This window comes from Oryza glaberrima, chromosome 4 (genome assembly GCF_000147395.1).
Source record: "Oryza glaberrima chromosome 4, OglaRS2, whole genome shotgun sequence".
Taxonomy (NCBI): Eukaryota; Viridiplantae; Streptophyta; class Magnoliopsida; order Poales; family Poaceae; genus Oryza; species Oryza glaberrima.
This window is the reverse complement of record NC_068329.1, coordinates 26,980,411-27,004,202: the sequence shown is the minus strand read 5'-3', so window position 1 is coordinate 27,004,202 and position 23,792 is coordinate 26,980,411. Positions and strand designations below refer to the sequence as shown.

Genomic DNA, 23,792 nt, shown 5'->3' with positions numbered 1-23,792 from the left:
TGATTCAATATTGCTCGATAAAAACGTGTGATCCGGTGATTCCTTCTGCACAATTGTCGGCTTAAGCCAATATGTCCTAATTTTCATATAATTATTAAGAGAAAATTTCAGCTGTCGGTCCTTAGATTATTTCTTTCCAGTTTGACTTTCAGCATCTGGTGTTCTACTGTTTTCTGAACTTTAGAGAAGATGCCATTAACTACCAATTGCATACCTAGAGGAGGTGTCTTACAGCCAGATTTTATCTCATTTTGTTGATACAAGTTAGTTTCAAATACACTGCTAGTTTGGTGATAATCACCCTATCGATATACAATAATCCTGACAAAGGGACCCCATGATGAGATACATTTGCGTCAAATCTGCATATGCTTATCTAGATTCAGCAAAACGGAACATGCATATGCAATTGGTCATATTCCAGTGGCTGGAATTAAAATCAGATAGACCATGCAGAGATACAGTAGTGTAACCATATCAGTGCTAGCTGCTGTGCATGTACACTGTTAGGATATTTGGATGTACCAAAATACAAGCCCATGATACGATGACCCACCTACAGTGCCCATAACGTGGTATGTCTTGTCCGAGCAATGTAACTAGAACAACCGTATGCTTATTACCAAGTGGATTTCCCTACATTTATCTCAGGTAGAATTTTTATCTCATGTAACTAGAACAACCATATGCTATTTTTTATTCTGTGCGCCAAACTAGATTTGTCAAGAAACTCAATGGTGTGAGATTAGGTACACAATCTCACCACTTAAGTTCGCTCTTTGTTGAAAATTATGATTTCTCCCTCTGTTCCAAGAAAAGTAAGATTTTCTCGCGTTTAAAATTTATCCCCTAAAAAGTTAATTTACAATCCTTACCTACTTTGGTTCACAAATCAAGAAGTATTAAACAGGTTTTATTTTTTCAATGCCCCTAATCTATTCAACCGACAATACTATTTTCCTTTTAGTGATGGACACTTTGGTCTTTATCTTATATTGTACTAATTTGATAACTCTTTTTTGGTGACGGTAGTATAGTAAATAAATTTCTTATATACCACTAAAATTTTATTTATCCTCTTGTTTACCACTCATTCTCTCAATGAAGCCAATGACAAACAAAAATCTACACCAAATTTTAAGCAGCAAAATAAGGAAGAACATCGTTGTTCGAAAATGCCCCCGGACAGGCATTGGATGCGTCTTGTGTGTTGTGGCCGCAGCACAAAGCCAGAAAAGGCTGACGAATCTGAAAACTTTGGCACGTTAGCTGCTAGCATACTCCGAGGTTCCATTCCAGCTACAATAGCCAAACTGAAGATCATCTAACCAGATGTGTTGTCAGACACAAGGAAAGTTGAAACAAGATCTCCTGAGGGCCACAAAGCGAAAAGTGCCCGCAATACTCCTACCTACACTGGATATATATGATCATAAGAACTAGTGCTCCTGCATTCATGCAGTTTTGAGTCTACATTTATCTGTTTTCTCAAAGAACATAATAATTAGAAATGTAATAGATCAGTAAACAAAGATGCATCGATTTTTCTTTTGTTTTAAATTTTATTTATTTTAGATAATGGATAACTGGTTTCTACATTCAAAATAGATGTATACATCATGATTTGTTTTAAATTTTATTTTTTGATAATAGATTAAAACCTGGCCTCTACATCTATGTACACAACTAATAGTGTCATGATTTGTTTTTTTATAATGGATAAAACCCCTGCCTCCACATCCAATATATTGTCATGATTTGTTTTAAATTTATTTTTTAATATATAATGGATTGTAAGTTTGTAACCCGGCTTCTACATCTAATGTACACAACCAGTAGTGTCATGATTTGTTTTAAATTTGATCTGTACGATAATTCCTGAGATCTGCGGATCAGAACACAGCTAGTTTCATGATTCATAATGAGTTAAAAATAACTTATTATATAGAGGTTTGCTCTGGTCCATGAGATAGTACCTTGCGGTACTGGTACCGCACGGTACCGAAATCATCCCTGCCGTTCGCTCGCAAGGGGCATGATGGGAACCTGTGGAAACGCACCGCTCCTGCACCGCGTGTACAACCAATCCCCTCGAGCGTTTTCCTTTCTCTCTTCCCCGAAGCGCAGCATCGTGCGGTGCGACTCCGCTGATTCATCCCGTGGAGATGCGTCGTCGCCATCGTTGTTGCCCTGCTCGTCGACGGCGCAGCGGCCGGGGGACGGGGAGAAGAGGAGGCCCCGTCAACCTGTACGCGAAGGGGTCCGGCTTTCCTCGACGCTCTCAAGCCATCTGGTCCTCGGTGCCGCCGCGCTTCTCGTCGTCGACTGTTGAGATTAATCCTTGTGTGCTAGATTAGTGTTTGTTTTATTTGGTTAGTTACATATCCATTGTGTGATCATGCATGTATTGGCCTAATTGGAGGCTATAATTTCCTTTCCTTGTAATCGCATATTTAAGCAATACAAGAGTCGGGAAAAAGCTGCCTAGTTAGCAGCACCAAACAAGATGGTGTTCATTCCTATGTTCGCGGGAGTTTTGTGTGTGTGTTCTTGCCGGTGACGTGAGTTTTGTGTGTGTGTTCACCGTGAGCCCTTTGCCTTGACGGCCGAAGGTGTTCTCAACGGCAGACGCGGCGCCGACTTTTCCAATGGACGCTCCGACATCAGCCGCTGCCGCTTCCGCCTTGGAGACGAGCTCCTCCTCGGCGGCGCGGAGCTTGTCGTTCTCGACGCGGTCATCTGGGGCCGTCAGCTGCACGCTTCTCTTCTCCACGCTGGCGGTCGCCGTGGGGAAAAATTCACCGGTGCGGAGATGGAGATGGAGAGAGAGGCGGCGTCGGACGAAACGATCGAAGTGGATAAGACCGAATCAGCCATGCGAAAATACAGAAATACCCTTCTACCTCCACATCCTAATACAGTGACACCACAAGGACGAGTTGGTACCTCGCGGTACCCAACGATGACAGCCGTTGGATCCTATCCACTCAACGGTGACGATTTGGTACCGCTTTGGCCTGCTGTACGGTAAAAAAAACTCTATTATATATGCTTTATTAGTAGTGTGCGGCTCTAAACAAGCTAGTTACCTAGCTATTATGAGAGATCTTAAAGAAACACAAGCACACCGGCCGATTGATGATTGTCTCCACCACCTTACATGTTGGAAAGCCTAGCATTGTGCAAAATCTTCAGTCCTTCAAAGCTCACAAACAACTCACTTTGTCAGTTTATTTGTCTTAACCAAGAAGCCAAAGATAAACTTTACAAATCTCTCTCTCTCTCCAAGATATACTACATTACTACAGGACATACACATGTACATACATGCCTGTGATGATCTTTTGATGCAAATGAGGCATGCAGCTAATTAACAAATACCCCTAAAACACACATCCCAGCAAACAGCATGCAGCGAGCCAGTGTCAGTCTGTCAGAGCATGTATGTGTTGCATGGGGCTACTCTAATTAACTAGCTAGGGCTACCCAGTTAGCAAATTAATTAGTTGATGAATAATAATAGTAGATGATGCCAAATTAGGTGGCACCAACCAGGCAATGCATGCATGAGATGAGAGAGGGGCCCTACTAAAACACTAGCAGCTCAGCTCAGCTCAGTTCAGCTCAGCTCCCCTAACCATGTGGGCTTTGAGCTCACTAATCACCCTGTATCATCATATCATGACCGTTTGGGGATGAAGAGGAAAGAACAACAACCCACCCTGTAGCATCACGTGTACACGTACCGTATTTCTGGCGGTCGACAGGAGCCGACCGTTGGTTACCAGCACGCATAATTCTCCTCCCTCTACCTCTTAATCATCTCATCTGCAATTTGGTGTCCTCTTAACACTTGATCTCCATCGATCGATGATCATGTCGTTGGCAACCATACATCCGTTCTTCAGAGATTTGCATGATCAGGGCGGGCTCCGATTTGATTCATCTGCAACCATCGATCGAGTTCAGGTACATCACAGTACAAACTGAAGTGCAGTTGTAAGATGTGATGTTTTTCTCCGAGACTTTCAGTGCAATCTACTCAAAGATGGCAGTGTAATTAAGCAGGGTTTTGTACTGCCTAGAGGATTGGAGTTATGATTAATTCATGGTCGCTTGCAAGCGATTATGAATTCGATGATCAGTTGGACGCATTGGTACACGATTCTTAAATCCGGTCGCTTTCTGAAGCATGAGGCTTGGAGGCTGGAGCAGGAGCTAATTAAGAGCTTGTTTGGTTTAGTACCCTACCAAAGTTTTGGCAGTGCCAAAACTTAGATATGTTTTGGCTGCCAAAACATGTCTAAGTTTTGGCACTACCAATACTTTGGTAGGGTAGCATTTTAGGTGAATGGATTTGGATTGATACTAATTGGAAGCTAAATTTTATATTATACTCAAAAAAGTTCTAGAATTATGCCAAATTAATCATGGACATTACCATTCACTTGGCTTCAAACCAAACCATTATATTCATTATTCAAACTACCAAACAAATTGGTAAGGCACATTTTTGCATCAATCCAAAATGGCCCTAAGTTTTTTTATTTTTTTGTGTCAGCTGGAGGTTGCTTTCTGAATCTGTTTAATGGCCTCCTCTTTGGAGAGTGAGAGAGAAAAGAAACAAAGAGCAGTTGAGACAAGTTGAGTTGCTGTTAGGAGTTGTGGCAGGCACTTTGTGCTTTGTGTGGCTTCCCTTTTGTAGTTTTGCCCTTTGGAAACCCCCATATTGGGAACCTGAACTGGCCACAGGTCCAGGGGCATTGTGGTCATTCAACATAGTCAGTTGAATAATTGATTGTGTATGCCATCTGTTTGAGCGGTATACTATGGGCGTGTTCACTTTGATAAAAAAAAACTTTAATATAGTTACTAAAATTTTAGCATAGTTACCAAAAATTTTGGCAAGTTGCCAAAATTTTAGCAAGATTTCTTATATAGTTACCAAAATTTGGCAGCAAACTAAATTTAGCCACTTTTTGGCAGCCTTACCAAAATTTGGTAAGGTTAAAAATGACATCAAAGTGAACATGCCCTATAATTTATCATTATTACTGGGATATTTATTCTGTTATCTAAAAAACTGGAAGCTAATAGATAGTTAACTGATAGTTTGACAACCCATCTGATCTGATGGTGCATCTTTAGATAATTTTGATACTTTTGCATTATCCAACCATTTCTTCCTTGAGGGATAATGAGAAGAGACGGAGATAATACGGTGACAAGTATTAATGTATCTAGTGGTCTCCTCCCACAATCATGTTAACATTCCTTGTTCGTCTCGTCATTATTCCACTACCTTCTTAAAATATCTGGGCAATTTGCAAATAGATATTTTGATAAAATAAATATAATTTTATGAAATTTACTTAACTCTATACTAAAATAAGGAATCAAGAAAACGAATGACCAAAATGTTGCCTTCCTTCCAAATACTGTCCCATGTTGCGTATCTTTACATCGTGCTATGTCAAGGTTCCACCCATGCTTTGACATAGTGTTGATCACTGCACTCGCTTCTCATTCTCTATGGTGCTATGTGAGATAGATTAAAAATGAAGTCAGAGCATGCAAAACGAGAAAACCAACCGTGTATAATTAATTGAGTTATAATTATTATAAATTTAAAAGATAGATTTATTTGATATTTAAAAAAGTTCTATTTTAAAAACATAATATTTCACAGTTTAAAAAATTTACATCTTAATCGAGAAAACCTAAACCAATCTGTCGTAACCCTCATCGGGTGCTCTTCCGTAACACTGGATATGATAAGGGCCCTTTGAATCACAGGATTGAAAAAATGTAGGAATAGAAAAAACGTAGGATTTTGATACGAGTGCAAGTGTAAAATAAAGGATTGCAAAAACACAGTTAAAACACAGGAATGACCGTTTGATTGGACCGCAGGAAAACACAGGAATTAGAGGAGAAATGAAGATTCATAAGAAAGTTTCCATGAGATAGAACCTCATGCTAAATTTCCTCCAAAACTTGCATGTCTTTAGGCATTTCATAGAAATTTCATAGAATTTCGTAGGATTCATTCCTTTGATTCAAAGTGCCATATAGGAAAAATTCCTATAGGAATGGAATCCTTTAAAATTTCTATGTATTTCCTTTGAATCAAAGGGGGCCTAAATCCTCACATACCCCTCCTAGCCCAAAAAAAACGAAGTTAGTAGTAGATGTGGCATATTCTAGTACAATGAATTTGAATAGAGGTATGTTCAAATTCGTAGTAATACATTATGTCATATCCAATACTATATTAGTTTTTTATGGGACGGAGAGAGCAGTAAGAAAGCACATAGAAGGTGCATAGAAAAACACAGGGGAAACGAGGGGCAATCCGGTCATTTCATCAGCATCCGTGTACAGATATTTTTTTCATAAAAAATATGAACCAAAATACTGCTACATACCTACACACATACACAAATTATGAACTCGAACGGGTATAACAAATACTACTCCCCCTAAAAAAACCATTCGCGAAATCATCAGTGTGTAAGTATACTTAAATTCCCCCCTCTCACTCACCTGCCTCCTCTACAACCCCCCCCCCCCCTCCCCCCTCCCCTTCTTCCTCTCTGTCTCCAGCGCACGCACGCACGACCACCTCGCCTCCTCCTCTCCTCTCCCCTCCCCTCCCCTACCTCGCCTCGCCTCCACGCGCGCGACGCGGCCGGCGACGGCGAGCCGCACGGCGCGTGGGCGTGCCTCTCCTCAGCCGGCGGCTAGCCCTCTCCTCGCGCGGGGGCGGCGGCGGCGGCGGTTGCTGGCCTCATTCCACCGCCATCCCTCCTCCGTGTCTCGGGCTCGACTCGGTGGTGAAGGTATCCATGCCATTCCTTTTCTCTCTCGCAGCCCTCTCCTCCCTGGTGGTGGAGACTGGCCGGCTGGGGCGTGGGAGTGTCTGCGCTTGGGCTTCGTTGTGTCGGTGGAGCGAGATTCCGGTGGGATTTGGGGGGGCATCTGTCGCTGTAACTCGTAAGGGGTTGGGGGTTTGACACGGTTTCGTTTTTTTTTTTTAAGAAATGCTGTTTCCAGTGATGTTGTCGTGTCTCAAAATTATTCAGAAATTTTTTATGTAGATTTCTTGGCGTAGTCAGTTGTTTCAGGGGAGGCGCGTCTCCATGAAATCTCTGCTTGTTTTAGGGGGTTTGCCTGTAGCCTGAAATTTTGGGGGAGTGGGAAAAAAATGTTTCAACAAAGGCATTTCATATCAAGTTGTTTTATGCTACTGAAGTGATGATGGAAGATGTGATAGGCCTACCAAGGCCGGAAGATTTTCCGCGTCATGCATTTTTCGTTGCGAGCAAGGGGCATTGTGAGGTTTTGGTAACTCAAACCTGCATCGTGTCTCTGCTTAGGAGTTCTCCCTTCCCCACGCCACCCGTCTTTGTTTTTGGTAATGTTTAACCTGTTACAGAAATGGAAATAGTGAAGGATCAGTCAGCTGCTAATTACTACCAGTAGCTGTTAGGATGCCGCTGTGCCACAATGCAAAGCATAAAAAGAGATACATGATGTACTAAGAATGAAAATAAAGATCTATAATTTTTTTTAAAAAAAAATCCAAACCAAAGAAGCCCCTTAGTTTACCTTTTCTTTTTTTTTTACTGTAATTAGCCCTCTGTGATGTGTGGAAGGGCTGTTCATCTAAAATCTCCTTGATATTTCATAATCAGTATGTGTGATTCTTACAATTGTTTTTCTTTGTTTCTATTAGCATACTATTTGTTCCAAGAGGCACACATAATATACCGATATGCATATAATGTTCATTCGCTTTTCTATTTGATGTCTTTGTCAGGTCAGGTGCTGATGCAAGATATAGGTTGTTCTATGAGAAGGATAGCTGTGCACATCAAGACCCAAATATAATCTCGCTTGGTTGTACTATAGTGGTGGTTGAACACTAAGATATAGCTTATTCTGTTGTTTCAAAAACATGGGTTCGAGGTTTCCATCGCATCAGCTTAGCAATGGCCTGTATGTGTCTGGCCGACCTGAGCAACCGAAGGAGAAGGCCCCAACCATTTGTTCCACTGCCATGCCATACACTGGTGGTGATATAAAAAAATCTGGAGAGCTTGGGAAGATGTTTGAGCTCCACGCTGTCAAGTCAAGAAAATCTGGTCCACTGAGCAATGCACCTTCTAGGAATGCGTCATTTGGAGGTGCTGCATCAAACTCTGGACCTGTCCCTAATGCCGGGGATCGGTCCAACTACTCTGGTTCTCTATCATCTTCAGTTCCTGGTGCTAGTGGATCAGCAAGAGCAAAATCTAGCTCCGGACCTCTCAATAAGCATGGAGAACCAGTAAAGAGATCATCAGGTCCTCAGTCTGGAGGAGTGACCCCAATGGCGCGGCAGAATTCTGGCCCTCTCCCTCCTATGCTTCCCACAACTGGACTTATCACATCTGGGCCTATCACATCGGGGCCACTGAATTCGTCTGGTGCTCAAAGGAAAGTATCTGGACCTCTTGATTCTGCTGCATCCAAGAAGACGCGGGCCACATCCTTTTCTCATAACCAGGCTGTTACTAAAATCACCACAGAAGACAGTTACTCAATCACAGGAAGCCTTTCGAAGCTAATACTCGGGGCAGTGGGTGTGCTCTTTGTGTTGGGGCTCATAGCAGGCATCTTGATTCTTAGTGCTGTTCACAATGCAATTCTTCTGATAGTTGTTCTGGTGCTGTTTGGTTTTGTTGCTGCACTTTTCATTTGGAATGCTTGCTGGGCAAGGAGAGGTGTGATTGGGTTTGTGGATCGCTATTCTGATGCTGATCTAAGAACTGCTAAAGATGGACAGTATATCAAGGTTACAGGGGTATGTAAAATGCTGTTGATTTATCATATCATCCTATCAGTCAATACTCCTGCTTTATTTTCAGATGAGCTTCTTCCAGTTTAGAAGATTACATATGTATTTTTTTTTGAGAGGGGAGATTATAGATGTACAGATGTTGGTACATAGATTCAGTGCATGATCTTTTTTTCTGAGATAATATGCCAAACAATTACTTAAGTTATCATGTCTAACTTCACAGGTTGTTACTTGTGGAAATTTCCCTCTCGAGTCCTCGTATCAAAGGGTTCCAAGATGTGTGTACACTTCAACTACCTTACATGAATATAGGGGTTGGGACTCAAAAGCTGCCAACACCCAGCATCACCGGTTTACCTGGGGATTACGGTCAATGGAGGTGAGTTCTTTTTCATGAATGATAGATACCCATTACTAAGTGGGCATTGAGAATAAATTGATGCAGTCAATTACATCATGGTATACAGGCTTTATTGAAGAATATTGAACTTTGAGAATTTGTTTCTCTGATCTCTATGTACCTTAACCTCTGACAATCCCAATGCAATCATGACAGCAACACGCAGTGGATTTCTACATCTCAGATTTTCAATCTGGGCTCCGGGCATTGGTGAAAGCAGGATATGGTGCTCGAGTGACCCCATTCGTGGATGAATCTGTCGTTATTGACATTGATCCTGATAACAAAGACATGTCCCCTGAATTTCGAAGATGGCTGCGGGAAAGGAATCTCTCAAGTGATGATCGGATAATGCGCCTAAAAGAAGGGTATTATTTTCTTATTTAGTTGGTTTGCACCTAGAATGCACAAGCTAAAATTGTGATCTTCAATGACCTGGTAAAATATCTTAGTGAATCACTACATTTACTTCATCACCTGCAGATACATTAAGGAAGGCAGCACCGTGAGTGTGATGGGGGTTGTTCAAAAGAATGACAACGTGTTGATGATTGTTCCTCCACCAGAGCCCATCTCTACTGGTTGCCAGTGGGCCAAGTGTGTCCTCCCAAGGGACCTTTATGGATTAGTCCTGAGATGTGAAGATACCTCAAATATCGATGTCATAGCGGTTTAGCAAGCTGGGTGTTGGAACTTAGAAGAGCTGCTGCTGAAGAAGTGCTTTTTAAATGTTTTGACTTGGAGTTTGTTTCGTGGAATGTTAGAATTGAGAAAAATGTACAAATGTTGGGGATGATTAAGGTTAGTAAAAATAGATGTTAAGCTGGGGTTTGGATGTATAGTCTTTTCTTGTATTTTGTCCTTTCTTTTCACCTATTCCTCGGTTATGAGCACTGAATGCTTGTCTTGTGAAATATGATGGCTTGGTTATTACTACCATCCAGCTGTTTGAAGACTTAGTGAAATTGGGTAAACAACTATATATGTTTTTTTCAACTAGATGTATCACTGCTGTTAAAGCCCTTCCATGTTCCATTTAGGTGTCTATGTTATGCATGTATTCAGCAGCATTCACTTAGCATACCTATGTACCATGTCTACACTTATACCATGCCTGCATTTAATCTCAAATGTCACTGACTATTGTTGGAGAAACATTATTTAAATAATCCTTTGAAGCAAATAGAAGTACCCATGCATTATAGCTGCAGCCTGCAGGCAACACTCTGGCCCAGTGAACAGCTACATTACAATTTTGATGTAATGAATATATGCATTTCAATGTGAGCTGGGATGCTGGGCAAGGGAGTTAGCTCAAAATGGTGGCGCATGCCACCGAAGCAATGCCTGAAGAAGTCACTGCTCAGGGTACAGGTCTCTCTGTCCAGAATTCCAGATGCAGCCATGCAAGCCATTCCAGGCTGCCATCTGTGGGGGTTCTTTGAGATGCTCAACCTTTGGCCAGTTTCATTTGTCACCAAATTGAATCAAGGAGCAAAGCTTGGGCTCCAATTGACCGAGTTCTTTGGGATGTGACACCGTTTTACCATGGCTGTACCTGCAAAGGCTGACTTGTCAAGGATATCTAGGATTGGTGGTGAAACTGTACGGTCCTCTGAACTTACTGGAACAAATGGAGCCAGATAGCATGAGACAAAACTAGAAGGCATAGCTAATTGGTTATTCCTCTCCCTGGTAAGGTAAGAAACTTAGAATAGGCCTGTGGAAAAACATTTGAAAATTCACCACATGCCTTAACTTGTGTGAGAATGCAGCACAACACATGATGTTAGACATATCTATTAAAATTCCTCCTTTTCACATTCATGCAGTATTTCAGAAGAAGAAAATCTTTTAATGATGTGGTTATTGCCATCGAAGAGAAGCAAACCTAAGGTATGTTCAGTTTTTCTTTTTCTTCGAAATTTCTTCATTGCACCAGTTGCATGTAAGGTGATCTTAATTAAGAGGCCTAACTCTTTAGTAGTAGAATCTACAATTACGATTTTACAATTGCGATCCTACTTAGAGACCTCCGGTTCCGATTCAAGATCTCGATTGTAACAACCTTGTTGCATGAGTCTTCAACAAACACCTCCTACTTAGAGACATCCGGTTCCGATTCAAGATCTCGATTGTAACAACCTTGTTGCATGAGTCTCAACAAACACCGAAAATTAGCTAATAAGAATCTACCATTAAGGAACAAGAAGGACATGGATGCAATCCATCGCAATCAACAAAAAGTACAGATCTCCACAAGCAAGAATTATGGGACAAAACCTTCAAAGCATCCCTTCATTGGTGAATGACTGAAAGGTGATCTTGGTGCCGAGGGGATATCTTACAGGGCCCTAGCTGCCGCACAACAGATCCAGAATTTCAGAACAGGTATTCCCTTTTCCTCATGTTTTTCCTCCATTTTTTCCTATCTGAATTCGTTCATGATCTGTCAATCATTGGTGAAACAGTCCAAAAGGCAAATGATCCGAACGAACAGTTGGTCCCGGCAGCGCAATAACAACATAGTAACATACTAACATGCTTGTGTATCAATCATCAACTGTATTTTTTTAAAAAAATATATTACTCAGCTAAAGAGTCCTCGCACACAAGGTGAGAGATGAAGTTACAACTTTCATCCGTCCAAAAGTCTGTTAAAGATTTTTTTTTTTTTTGCTGGGCTGGCTAAGATAGGCCAACCAAATTTACTTAAGATTGAGGAATATGTATAAAAGTCTATTAAAAGATTGAGGAATATGTACAAAAGTCTATTAAAGACTCACACCGGGCTCTATAAGCTAAAGCATAACTAATACGATTCTGGATTCTATTAGCCTTCTTGATCATGAACTGTATTATAGGTTGTAAGGGAAACCTCTCTACTGGGTAACCATGGTCAATTGATCGATTCAGCAGTTGACACTATCATCATCCAGACATCATCATGACCATGATTCAGTGAAACATGGGCTCTCATGTGGCAATGCAAGATCCGTATGCATGAACTGTCCTGTTGTGCCGAACCAGATTATGAACTTCGAATTGCAGAGGCCATGAACAATTGCAGACGGTCCCCAAGGAGGCCAGGACCAAAGATACCGAATTACTGATCATCATCACTTCGTCAGTCTTCCGCGACGATATCCTCTTATTTTCATGACCGTCTGAAGATCCATTGTGTGGTAAAACACATCAAAAGAATCCTTCTCTTGATTATTTGTGTAAGGGAACAGACATTCTCTGGAGAACATGCGTACTATCTGATCGAGGAACGGCAACCTGAATTGGTGAACAAATAAATACTACACATTGATTGCGCAAGAAAAATCAATGTTGTGATCTCTTCCCGACATCGCGGATCGGTGACAGATGCGCTCATGTGCACAGTACGGTCGTGGAAGAAGACAAGCAACGCCGATGCCTGATTACATATGGAGGCCAAATTCGTGTAGGTGAAATTGTGCAGCATTTCATCAGGAATTCAGGTTACTGAAAATCAGAGGATGCGAACACTTTTCATCACTTCCTTTGAGAGCTTCACGTTTATACTTTATAACCAAAGAGATGACTCATCAGTAATAGCATGTACAATTGTGCATGATGCAAATATCCCTACCATCTTAATAAAAACAAAGTCGTTCTCCTTCCATTCCCTCCTCTCACAGCGCGCTCGCACGTGTAGCTTACGTAACCACTGGATCTAGGTCCCGTTCTTTTCTCCAATAAGAGTTGGTTGAAGATTAAGATTTTCGTGACACGCATTTCAAATTGCTAAAACGGTGTATTTCGTGCGAAAACTTTCTATATGAAAATTGCTCTAAAATATCATATCAATATATTTTTCAAGTTTGTAATAATTAAAACTCAATCAATCATACATTAATACCACCTCGTTTTACGTAAAAAACTTAATTTTCATCTTTAGGAGAAAAGAACACCACCCTAATATTTTATCCCAATCATAAATACAGTCTATCCCTAGTCTGATCCATTATAATCGTTGGTGCATGCTACTAGAACTAATAGAACAGAAGAATTTTGGATTTTTTTTTTCGGTAGGAGTTGCAGAGAAGCTCCACTGAAGCTTTCGCTTCTGTACGTCGGTCGAAATGCCGTTCCAGCCCAACATATTTCGGCCCAATATATCCGCACAGGTCTGGGATTATATTCCAGCCCACGAATCTCCGCACGGGTTTCCAGCCCAATATTCCGCACGTACGTGGGATTCCCGCTCCGGCCCAATATAAGGCCCGACACTTTCGAAGGGTTAATCTGGACCGTTGCATAAGATTCGTACGGACAAGATCGAGGAAGCGGGAAGGTCAAGCGGAATTTTGTAGAAATAGCCCTCAGAATTACTTTATTTCACCCGTTTGGCCTTTCCCCCTCTTCTGGCCACCTCGGCGGTTCGTCGCCGGCGGCGATGGCGGCGACGGTGCGGTTCGGGCTGCTGGTGGCGATGTTCCAGGCCATGTCGCGGGACCGCACGGCGGCGAAGAAGCGGGCGCGGCTCCGCGCGCTCCTCGACCGCGCCTACGGGCCCGGCGGCAGGGACGACTACTTCAGCGCGCTCCGCCTCGTGCTCCCGGGGCTCGACCGCGAGCGCGGCTCGTACGGGCTCAAGGAGGCCGCGCTCGCCTCCGTCCTCGTCGACGCCCTCGGGATAGCCAAGGACTCGCCCGACGCCGTGCGGCTCACCAACTGGCGGCGCGGGGGCGGCTTCCGCAACGCCGGCAACTTCGCACTCGTCGCCGCTGAGGTATGCCGCCACATTTACCAGTTACTATCCCTAACCAAAACATGGGGCATGGCGGCGTAGTCGTTGATGAGTTTATGAATTTCCCGCGTTTGTGGTTCGATGAGCTGCGCTCGATTGAGTGTTTTCTTAGTTTTGTTTCATTAATTCATTGGGTTGAATGGATACAGTCTGTGGTAGCAAAAATCTCATTGAGTTAAAGTATATTCATAGATAGATTGATTGTTTGACCGATACACGCTTTGGATACTGTGATTATTTTCTTAGTTTTGTTTCACTAATTCATTCGGTTGAATGGATACAATGTGGTAGCAAAAATCTCATTAAGTTAAAGTATATTCATAGATAGCTTGATTGTTTGATCGATACATGCTTTGGATATTGTGATTCGGGGCCTTATGGTAGCTTCCTGATGTTTCTCATACTCTTGTGTGCTGCTCAGGTGCTACAGCGGAGACAAGGAATGACTTCTGGGGGATTAACAATAAAAGAGGTGAATGACGCACTTGATCGCCTGGCTGCAACTGAGAATAGGTAGCTTATACATAATACATCTATTTGCATTTTTACTGTGCCGTGCATCAGTGTATGCCTTGAAAGTGAGAAGTTACTCCTCATTCTTGACAGGTCTGAGAAGGCTTCGATTCTTTCTAGTCTGATCAAGAAAACCAATGCCCTTGAAATGAAGTGGCTCTTGATGATTATTCTGAAAGGTTGGGTTGCTCTACAAGTTGCATTTCTGCAGTGGTTTTGGATTGCTGTTGATGCTTTCCGTACTTCATCATAGATTTGAAATTGGGGATCAGTGAGAAGAGCGTATTTCATGAGTTCCATCCTGATGCTGAAGACTTGTTCAATGTCACTTGTGACCTGAGATTGGTCTGTGAAAAGCTTAATGATCGAAGTCAGAGGCATAAGCGCCAGGTGATGATACTAACATTCTATGTCTGCCTGTCTTTGCCTGCATGCTGCCATTCTGATGCATAAAATTTTTACACGGAAGCAAGTTTATCTGCATGATATCTCTATGCTGTATGACCAGGATATAGAAGTGGGGAAGGCTGTCAGGCCTCAGCTAGCTATGAGAGTCAATAATGCCTCATCTGCTTGGAAGAAGGTCTTTTTATTTATTTTTTAGCTTATAGTGTATCAATGGAATATTTAGTCATTTTTAAGGACACTCACTTTTTTCATATAGTCATCTTACAATTTGTTTGGTTATATGCTCCCTCCCTCTTCAGCTTCACGGAAAACAAGTGGTTGCTGAGTGCAAATTTGACGGTGACCGTATTCAAATTCACAAGAATGGGGAAGAGATTCATTTCTTCTCAAGGTAATGGTTCCCCATCTATCTCTTGCTTATTATTCTGAAACGGATTGGTTTCTTTTGCCATAATATTTTCTGTTTCTGCCTGTAATATCTTTGCTGTAGATAGGCTAATCCTGGTCCACTAATGTGCTGTGTTTATCAGGAGCTTTCTTGATCACTCAGAATATGCACCTGGAATGTCCAAAGTTATTATAGAAAATATCTTGGTTGACAGGTAAGGTTTACTATTACTACCTCGTCACATATTATAGCTACTTCTAGCATTCAAAATTTGTCCCAAGTATAAATACTTCCTCCTACTTCCCTATGTCAACCAATCACAACCATCTCTCATTTAATTTCTTCACCTTCTTTCTCATCTCATCCAGTCACAACCATTTGTCACCTCAATCTTAATCCCTCCAAAAAAAAAGGCAGAAGTAGCTATAATATGGGACGGAGGTAGTACTAGTGAAGATTTTTTTTTTTTTTTTTGGGGAAGACAATGAGGTTTTGATAGTATTCTAACAATTTTTTTTCTGGGTGAAAGTGAGAAATTGTACATTTTTTTCCTGAAAGGTATCATCACATGGCTTAGTCTGGTCATAGACAAAAAAAAAAAAAGCAAATGAATGAATTACCCCCTCCGTATAAAAATGTAAGGCATAATTTGTTTAGTTAGGACAAGGCTTTGGCCATCAGTTTGCTTTATTAGAATATAGTTTTTATGACGCAAGACTGATGTTATTAGATTCATATTGAAAATTACTTTCTTATGATTATACTTTTGTGTCATATAAATGATATATTAGTAAAGCAAATCGTTGATCAAAGCCTTGCCCTAGCAAAACAAAATATGCCTTATATTTTTATATGGAAGGAATATTGTCAAAGATCATAATACCAAGGAATTATTTTTGTTACACCTTTTTCTGCAGTCAACAAATTATAGGAAAACTTAAACATGTTTTGAATTTCTTTTCGAGTTACAAACTAATTATGAGAACTTTCTCCTTAGGGCATGCTTCAATAGGGGATTTTTGATTCGAATCCTTTGTGTAGGCTGTTTCTTACTCCCTGCATCCCTAAATAAGTGTGTAGTTTTAGCCTAAGAATTTGTCCCTAAAAGAGTGTAGTTTTAGAGTAGTCCACTTGACCTCTTTAATACTACTACGTCTTTTTCTTCTTATTTTTTTGTCATTGGACCAATAGTACTTCCTCCTCGTTTTCTGTCCATATCAATAAAGGGTATGGTAGTCTTTTAATCTCTTCCTTAATATGTAGTTGACTATCTAAAACTACACTTATTTAGGGAAGGAAGGAGTAGTAGTTAGTATAATACTTGATAACCCATTCTTGATTTTGATGTGAATTTGTACTGACCCTGCAGGTGTATTTTGGATGGAGAAATGCTTGTTTGGGATACTGTGCTTAATCGGTTTGCAGAATTTGGATCAAACCAGGAAATAGGTTTCTGGAATCTCATTGGAAATTTTAGAATTTTGTTTTTTATGCTGTATGTCTTTATAGTGGACTCAACTAATATTTGTTTGCAGCAAAGGCCGCAAAGGAGGGGCTGGAGACTGATCGACAGGTTTTTGTCATGAACTTTTATCTCCTGCATGCTTTGTTTTTTAGTTTCAGAGTGATCCATGTACAGAATTTGCTTTTAACTGATTTTTTTTCTTTTTCTTGTTTGCTTGCAGTTGTGCTGTATCCTTGAATGGATTGCTTTTTATGTTCTTGCTCTCTGTGTCAATATTCTTAGCTGCCAGGATTTTTTTTTCTCGAACAAACGGGAGAGCTGTGTGTCATTTCATTAAGAAGATAAGATAGTTACTTCATGATAATACTACCCTATTTTTTTATATTCCCTTGTTTTCCTTGACACTAAGAATGCCCAGATGTTGCTTTTGACATTCTTTATGCTGGAGACACCAGTGTTATCCACCAAAGTTTGACAGAGCGGCATGAAATTCTGCGGAAGGTTGTCAGACCTTTGAAGGGCCATCTGGAAATATTAGTTCCAACAGGTGGCCTGAACATCCATCGTCCGCCAGGTAGGTGATGAAAATTTAGGTAAATATTAGTTCCAACAGGTGGCCTGAACATCCATCGTCCGCCAGGTAGGTGATGAAAATTTAGGTATCATTTTTATAATGCATTTGTGAGTTTGCCCACTGTACATCTGGTTCAAATGGAATAAATAACTATTTGCCACTAGGCCCACATGTCATAGACACATGAGGGCCCACATGTCATAGACTGCAAGTGGAAAATCCTTAATTGCCACATCTTAAAAGTGGCAAAAAGTTAAATGCCCAATAGATTGACATTAGTTGCCATTCTAATTTTTTTTCCACAGAATATTAACATAACACTTTTTTGCTTATTTGCAAAACCCTTTATTTTGTTTCCAAGAGTTACTTTCTTGTAATATATAACTAACTTGAGTGTGTTTTGGTTATACTTTGCCCAGTACTGTATTGCCCAATAGTAAACCTATTTTCGACTTGCAGATGAACCATGCTGGTCCATTTTGGCACATAGTCTTGATGATGTGGAGAAATTCTTCAAGGACACTGTTGATAATAGGTTTTTTCCTACCTCCCCAAACACTGATGAACTTAGCAACCTTTCCATATCACTAATGATTCAGTTCAGATTTTCTGATTATTCAATATGCCATTTGTGCTTAGAGAAGAGGGAATTATACTAAAGGACCTTGAGTCCAAATGGGAACCTGGTGACCGGAGTGGAAAGTGGCTTAAATTAAAGCCTGATTATATACATGCTGGTGCTGATCTTGATGTTATTATTATAGGTTAGCATCTTTCCACCTTACTTACCGACTAAATAATAAACATTTTGCACCTGTTGATTCATTGAGCCATCGATTCCTTTGTTGTTAGGTGGGTATTATGGCTCAGGACGTCGAGGAGGAGAGGTGTGTACATACTCTTATCTTGAATTACACAGTTTATCTATTGTTCCACTTTCAACATTAGGGCTATGCTGCAAGGGTGCTATATATCCTACCATGTTTTCTAAGACTTTTTTGCATGTATCTGTTCCTAACCACTCAAGGACAAAAAACTGCATTTTTCTTGTTTTACTGGGAGCATATATTGGTGATATTCTTATTTTCAAGAAGAATGCTATAAAAAAGTGCTGACCATTCTTAACCTGTTATAGGTTGCCCAGTTTTTAGTTGGTCTTGCAGTGCCTTCTGACGACAATAGTTATCCCAAAAGGTAAGAACACCCTTTTCCCCTACCATCTCCTTTTATACTTGGCGGTGTCTGTGTGGAAAACTACGTGTGGAGATCTTAATAACAACGGGAATGCAGTTTTCCTAATGTTAGTCTTAATAGTTATGCTCTGTCAGGTCAAGAGTTATGTCTCCTATTTAATGTTTTTTTTCCTTGCAAGATTTCTTTCTTTTTGCCGAGTCGGTACTGGTCTTTCTGATGAAGAGCTTGACGCTCTTGTCACCAAATTGAAGCCTCATTTCAGGTACCTTTTTGTTTGTTTTTTTCTGTTGCATCCTATCACAATTTTGCAAACACACTTCCTTAGAGCGTGTGAACTTGGACACTTTATCCCCTCATATTTGGCTATTTCTGAATCAGGAAAAATGAGTACCCCAAAAAACCACCAAGATTTTATGAAGTGACAAACCATTCAAAGGAGAGGCCAGATGTTTGGATAGAAAGCCCTGATAAGTAAGTTTTATGTGGGAGTTCTTGGTGTATTGCTAGACAATCTGTCAGGTTCAGGAAGCATCTGATATACTGCATCACTAAATGCAGGTCAGTCATAATATCCATAACAAGCGATATTCGAACAATCAAATCTGAGGTAATCAAATTATGGATAAACATTGATGCTTTGCTATCTTTAAAAGTCTTATGCTCGGGAAAGATTTGTTCTTGTACAACATGCTGATTTGCTCTCCAACTGCTTTTAATCTATTAAAGGTATTTGCTGCCCCATACAGCTTAAGGTTCCCCCGCATTCAACGGTTGAGATACGATAAGCCATGGCACGAGTGCCTTGATGTGCAGGGTAATTCTTTTGGGTACTTTGGCAGTAATTTTTTTATATAAATTATCTCCTTTTGTATTGAATTATCTTACGATAATGTACATTTCTTTTTATGCCTTGTAAGTATTTTGATTATACCTCAACCTTCTGTAAAATGTTACTCCCCACAGCATTTGTGGACATCGTACATTCAAGTAATGGGACAACTCACAGGGCGGCAGATGATGATAATGATCTGAAGAATGTTAAGGTAAAACAACCGAGAACAAACAAAAAGGGGGAGAAAAAGAATGTGTCAATCATCCCTTCACATCTTATGAAGACTGACATCTCAGGCCTAAAGGGAGAAACACTTATATTTGCAAATACAATGTTTTGTATCCTTTCGTGCATATTATTTGCGGACTGTACTTTCTATTTACACTGTAAATTTGAATTGGTCCAATCCTTATCATGCTTAGATTTTGTCAACATACCTCCATCATATAATCTCGACTATTTTCATAAACTGGTTGTGGAGAATGGCGGATCTTTCTCGATGAATCTTAATGACTCAGTTACTCATTGCATAGCAGCGGAGAAAAAAGGTATTAACTTTATCCTGTTTAGAAACCTTATGTTTTCTCTTATTCTAAATGTTGAGTAATTTAGTTCAAGTTATTCTCTTGTGTTTTCCCAGGTATCAAATATCAGGCAGCCACACGGCAGGGAAGGATCATTCATTATTCCTGGATCTTAGACTGTTGCAAGGAAAAACGCCTTCTTCATTTGCAGCCTAAGTTTGACCCTTGCTTACAGCCCATGTTTCTTTCATCAACTTTTCTTGTCAAAAATATTCTAACTCATTTCACTGTGCAGGTATATCCTCTTTCTTGCAGATTTTGCGAGGCACAAATTTCCTGAAGAGATCGACTCATATGCCGACTATTTCTACTGGGACATTGATATTTCTGACCTCAAGCAGGTAAATTCTTTTTCCTGTATGCAGCAAATGCTTATCTCGTATATGCATTTGGCTGTAATTCATAATGCCAGATATGTCATTCTGGGTGCTAAATTGGTATTCCTGTAGTTAAAATCTGTGCAATCAACAATACTACAAGTATATGAGACTAGAAATCTAGTATGAGGGATTCCCTGCTTAATCTCCATAGTTTTGATCCATCCAAACATATGAAAATTCATCCAATGGTCCCTGTTGGGGTTTGTATGATAACAGCCAACGATAAATTTGGAAAAATATTTCCCAATTTTCATAAGCTACTTACTCTTTGTTACTAAGAAGTTTGGCAAGTTTGATATTAAGAAGTTTGTCTGAAAACTACTATTGTGCTCGGAAATATTATCCAAGTAGAGAACCAATAGATAAGGACTAAATACAGTGATCATTTTGATGATTCTTCTTTCTTTGTACATTGTTCAGATTTTCAGCAATATGGACAGAGCTGTTGTTGATTCAAACATGGTACACCACTACAAAAAGAAGTATTGCGCAGATGAGAGATTCTGCTTCTTCCAGGGTTGCTGTGTCTACTTCTATCATGCACCCTTGGTGTAAGTTTTATTTGCGGTCAATATCATCTTTCATGTAATGTGATTCTTTATTCATTGATGCTCTTCTTTTCTGGAGGAATGCGGACTACAATGTAATATCTGATCTTGCACTCAAGAGAGTGAAGCAGGACCTTACCATGCATGGTGGTCAAGTTTGCAGCATTCTTGCTCCCGCTACTCATTTGATTATAGTTTCAGTTCTACAAGCCTACAATTTTGACATGCTGTACAAGAGGTTATTTATTAATTTTTTTTTGGTCTGTTCTATGATAGAAGAATTTCTTTCTTCAAACACTGACAGCTGGAAATTTGAAAACTTATGAAAATACTGGTTTATGCAGCCTCCCTCCTGCCGAGAGGCGTTATCTACATGACAAAAGATTGCAGGTTGTCAGTAACAAGTGGTTGGAAGATTCAGTGGAAAAACAAACAAGGCTGCCTGAAACCACTTACAGCCTTAAACCGGATACACTAGAAGAAATAGAAATTGAACGAAGGTAGATGCGGGATGGTCGTATTTTAGCATTCGCAATATCTGCATTTTTTATTGTTATCGATCTTTTATTTTTTACTGAAGTTTCTGTTTTGTTTTCAGTGAGGAAACTGTTCAGCCTTGTAATGACAAGCTTGAGGAAAATGAGAAGGCTGATACATCTCATGTTAAGCATGCATCAAGGAAAAGGGGAAGGCCATCCAGTAGTGCCTCAAGAACTGCAAAGCCTGCTCCTAGACCAGTCCGAAGAACAAGAGCTAGAAGAGGAAATCAACATGCAAAAATAGATGATGTTGAGCCTGAAGAAAGTGACCATGGTGAAACAGGTCTAGATGATCAAATACCAGACACAGATAACATCTCTAAAATGGAAGTAGATAGCTTTGACAAAGACCAAGTTTCTGCTAGACCAGTCCGAAGAACAAGGGCTAGGAGAGGAAAACAGCATGCCAAAATCGATTATGGTCAATCTGAAGAAAGTGATCCTGGTGAAACAGGACAGGACGATCAAAGGTTGGATGCAGATTACATCTCTAAGATGGAAGAAGATAGCAGTGACAGAGACCAGGGGGCACATCCAGCCGCTCCTAGAGTGGTCCGAAGATCAAGGGCTCAAAGAGGAAAGTGGCTTGCAAAGATAGATCGTGAAACAGGTCCTGGTGAAACAGGTCAAGATGATAAGAAGTTGAACGCAGATTCCATCTCTAAGATGGAAGAACATGCCCATGACAAGGATCAAGAACCACCTCCAGGTGCCCAGCTTATCACATTGGATGAGCAGGAGCCCAAAGGAATCAAATCGAGTACCACGGAGACACCAAGCAGCCCAAAACACGAACGCAACCAAACAGTTCTTAGAAGAGACACCGCTGAAACAACGAGTAGCGCAACGTGCGAGAAGATGGAACAGATGGTTGATCCGCTGCACGCAATGCTCCTGGACATGATTCCATCGCTTGGCCAGATGAAGACGGACGTTGGTAACAGGGTTGCCGAAGCCAAAGCTGAGACGAATCCACCTTGGGTAGGAAGCTCCACATCCAGTTACGTGGCTCCAGTGCCACAGGCCTCAGCGAGTTCTGCATCCAGTTCTGGTGTTCCGGCACCACACGCAGGAAGCTCCACACAGAGTACCGGGGTTCCAGCCCCAGATCCAACTGCTGGTGCTCCAAAGAAGAAAAAGGTCAGTTACAAGGACGTCGCCGGTGCACTTCTGAAGGATTGGTGACAATTAGTACTGAATGCTGCCACTTCGGGTAACCTGTACGCTGTATATTCCCCATCTTTCATTAATCTGCACGGCCCTGTATGCTGTGACAAATGCTTGTGAATGTCCCTGTTCTTAGCTCTGAACGTCCGTGAAGATTCTGACAAGAATGGCGCTAGTAGTTTGGTCGAAAATGACACTTGGCCCGTGTTTTTCTTCGCGCTCCCGTTGTTGAGAACGGCGTGATGGCTAGTAGTTGAGAGCTTCTACTTCCGATTGATAACATCGTAAGCTGCTGCTGCTTTTGCTACTTCCTTTGCATGTATGGTCGTTGTGTTGTGAGAGTAGGTTGCCATGCACCAAAGGTGCAGAGCATGTCGAGCATGCGGGCCCGTGATGCGAACAGTGTAGAGTTGCACTGTTGCAGAGCACTTTGAGCCGGAAAGTTGATCGAGGCGACGACCGAAGCGTGAGACCCAACGTCAAAAACGTGCTCCATCCGACCAATTTGGTGTACCTGATCCCTCCTACCCACCTGTACACATGGCGTGCTGTCTACGTTCATAAAATCAAAATGGAGAGGCAAAAAGTTTATCGTTTCTATCGCTCTGCCTTATGTAAAAAAACTAAAATGGAGAGATAGAAACGAGTATGTTCACCGGTAATCAATCGCTAGCATTTCTTCATGAAACAGTGGGATTTCACGCTATGATGCTAATGTAATGCAAGCCAACGCCCCCACTCACACGGAAATCTCTGATTAGCGTTCATGGGATATAGGGCTGTTTTGGTTTGATGCTAAAACTTGCCCAACCAAATAGTTAGCAATTTAAATAGTAGTTTGTAGATGTTTGGATTGATGTCAATATTTGCCATAGCTAATACAATTTATATAGTCTAAATCTACCAAAACATTGGTAGTGTCAAAACATACCTAAGATTTAGCACTACCAATGATTTGATAGTGCATCAAATCAAATCAGCCCATATTTCCACAACGGTTAAACTACTTATAATACAAAATTGAAGGACTATATTGATAGAAACATCATATTGCTTGGGGTGTTGTTCACTTAAAAAAACACAAGCGGCCGAAAATGGTACACATGTTAATTTAACATAGTGTTGATATATTATACTATTTAATTAAGTCTACTATGTAAAAAAAACATGAATGA

The 23,792-nt window shown here is 40.8% G+C and overlaps 2 protein-coding genes across 3 annotated transcripts; both read left to right on the top strand.

The window, feature by feature from the left end:
- Positions 1-6,589: 6,589 nt before the first annotated feature.
- LOC127771576 (uncharacterized membrane protein At1g16860-like) lies at positions 6,590-10,184 on the top strand. Of its 2 annotated transcripts, none has more exons than XM_052297503.1 (5): positions 6,590-6,842; positions 7,828-8,848; positions 9,069-9,224; positions 9,402-9,613; positions 9,729-10,184. In XM_052297503.1, the coding sequence occupies exons 2-5, from the start codon at positions 7,961-7,963 to the stop codon at positions 9,919-9,921; spliced, it is 1,449 nt and encodes a 482-aa protein (XP_052153463.1). In that variant the 5' UTR covers positions 6,590-6,842; positions 7,828-7,960; the 3' UTR covers positions 9,922-10,184. The 2 variants fall into 2 exon arrangements, with proteins under 2 accessions (XP_052153463.1, XP_052153462.1); XM_052297502.1 differs by having other exon boundaries at positions 7,823-8,848.
- A 3,447-nt stretch (positions 10,185-13,631) lies between these two features.
- On the top strand, positions 13,632-22,936 carry LOC127771204 (putative DNA ligase 4). Its single transcript, XM_052297049.1, has 27 exons — positions 13,632-14,007; positions 14,447-14,538; positions 14,632-14,717; positions 14,792-14,928; positions 15,047-15,121; positions 15,246-15,337; positions 15,477-15,548; positions 16,704-16,783; positions 16,870-16,907; positions 17,020-17,026; positions 17,218-17,373; positions 17,833-17,908; positions 18,013-18,137; positions 18,226-18,260; positions 18,509-18,567; positions 18,746-18,829; positions 18,946-19,038; positions 19,126-19,174; positions 19,294-19,381; positions 19,531-19,737; positions 19,822-19,947; positions 20,040-20,139; positions 20,219-20,324; positions 20,784-20,914; positions 20,991-21,149; positions 21,256-21,411; positions 21,510-22,936. The coding sequence occupies exons 1-27, from the start codon at positions 13,672-13,674 to the stop codon at positions 22,633-22,635; spliced, it is 3,891 nt and encodes a 1,296-aa protein (XP_052153009.1). The 5' UTR covers positions 13,632-13,671; the 3' UTR covers positions 22,636-22,936.
- Positions 22,937-23,792: the final 856 nt, after the last annotated feature.

Bases quoted from the DNA above. Each gene is read 5' to 3' on its own strand.
- LOC127771204 (XM_052297049.1), top strand. From the start codon at position 13,672: ATGGCGGCGACGGTGCGGTTCGGGCTGCTGGTGGCGATGTTCCAGGCC. The intron at 18,261-18,508 runs GTGTGTACATAC...AACCTGTTATAG, and splicing joins CAGGACGTCGAGGAGGAGAG to GTTGCCCAGTTTTTAGTTGG. The intron at 18,568-18,745 runs GTAAGAACACCC...TTTCCTTGCAAG, and splicing joins GACAATAGTTATCCCAAAAG to ATTTCTTTCTTTTTGCCGAG.
- LOC127771576 (XM_052297503.1), top strand. From the start codon at position 7,961: ATGGGTTCGAGGTTTCCATCGCATCAGCTTAGCAATGGCCTGTATGTG. The intron at 8,849-9,068 runs GTATGTAAAATG...CTAACTTCACAG, and splicing joins AGTATATCAAGGTTACAGGG to GTTGTTACTTGTGGAAATTT. The intron at 9,225-9,401 runs GTGAGTTCTTTT...CAATCATGACAG, and splicing joins GGGGATTACGGTCAATGGAG to CAACACGCAGTGGATTTCTA.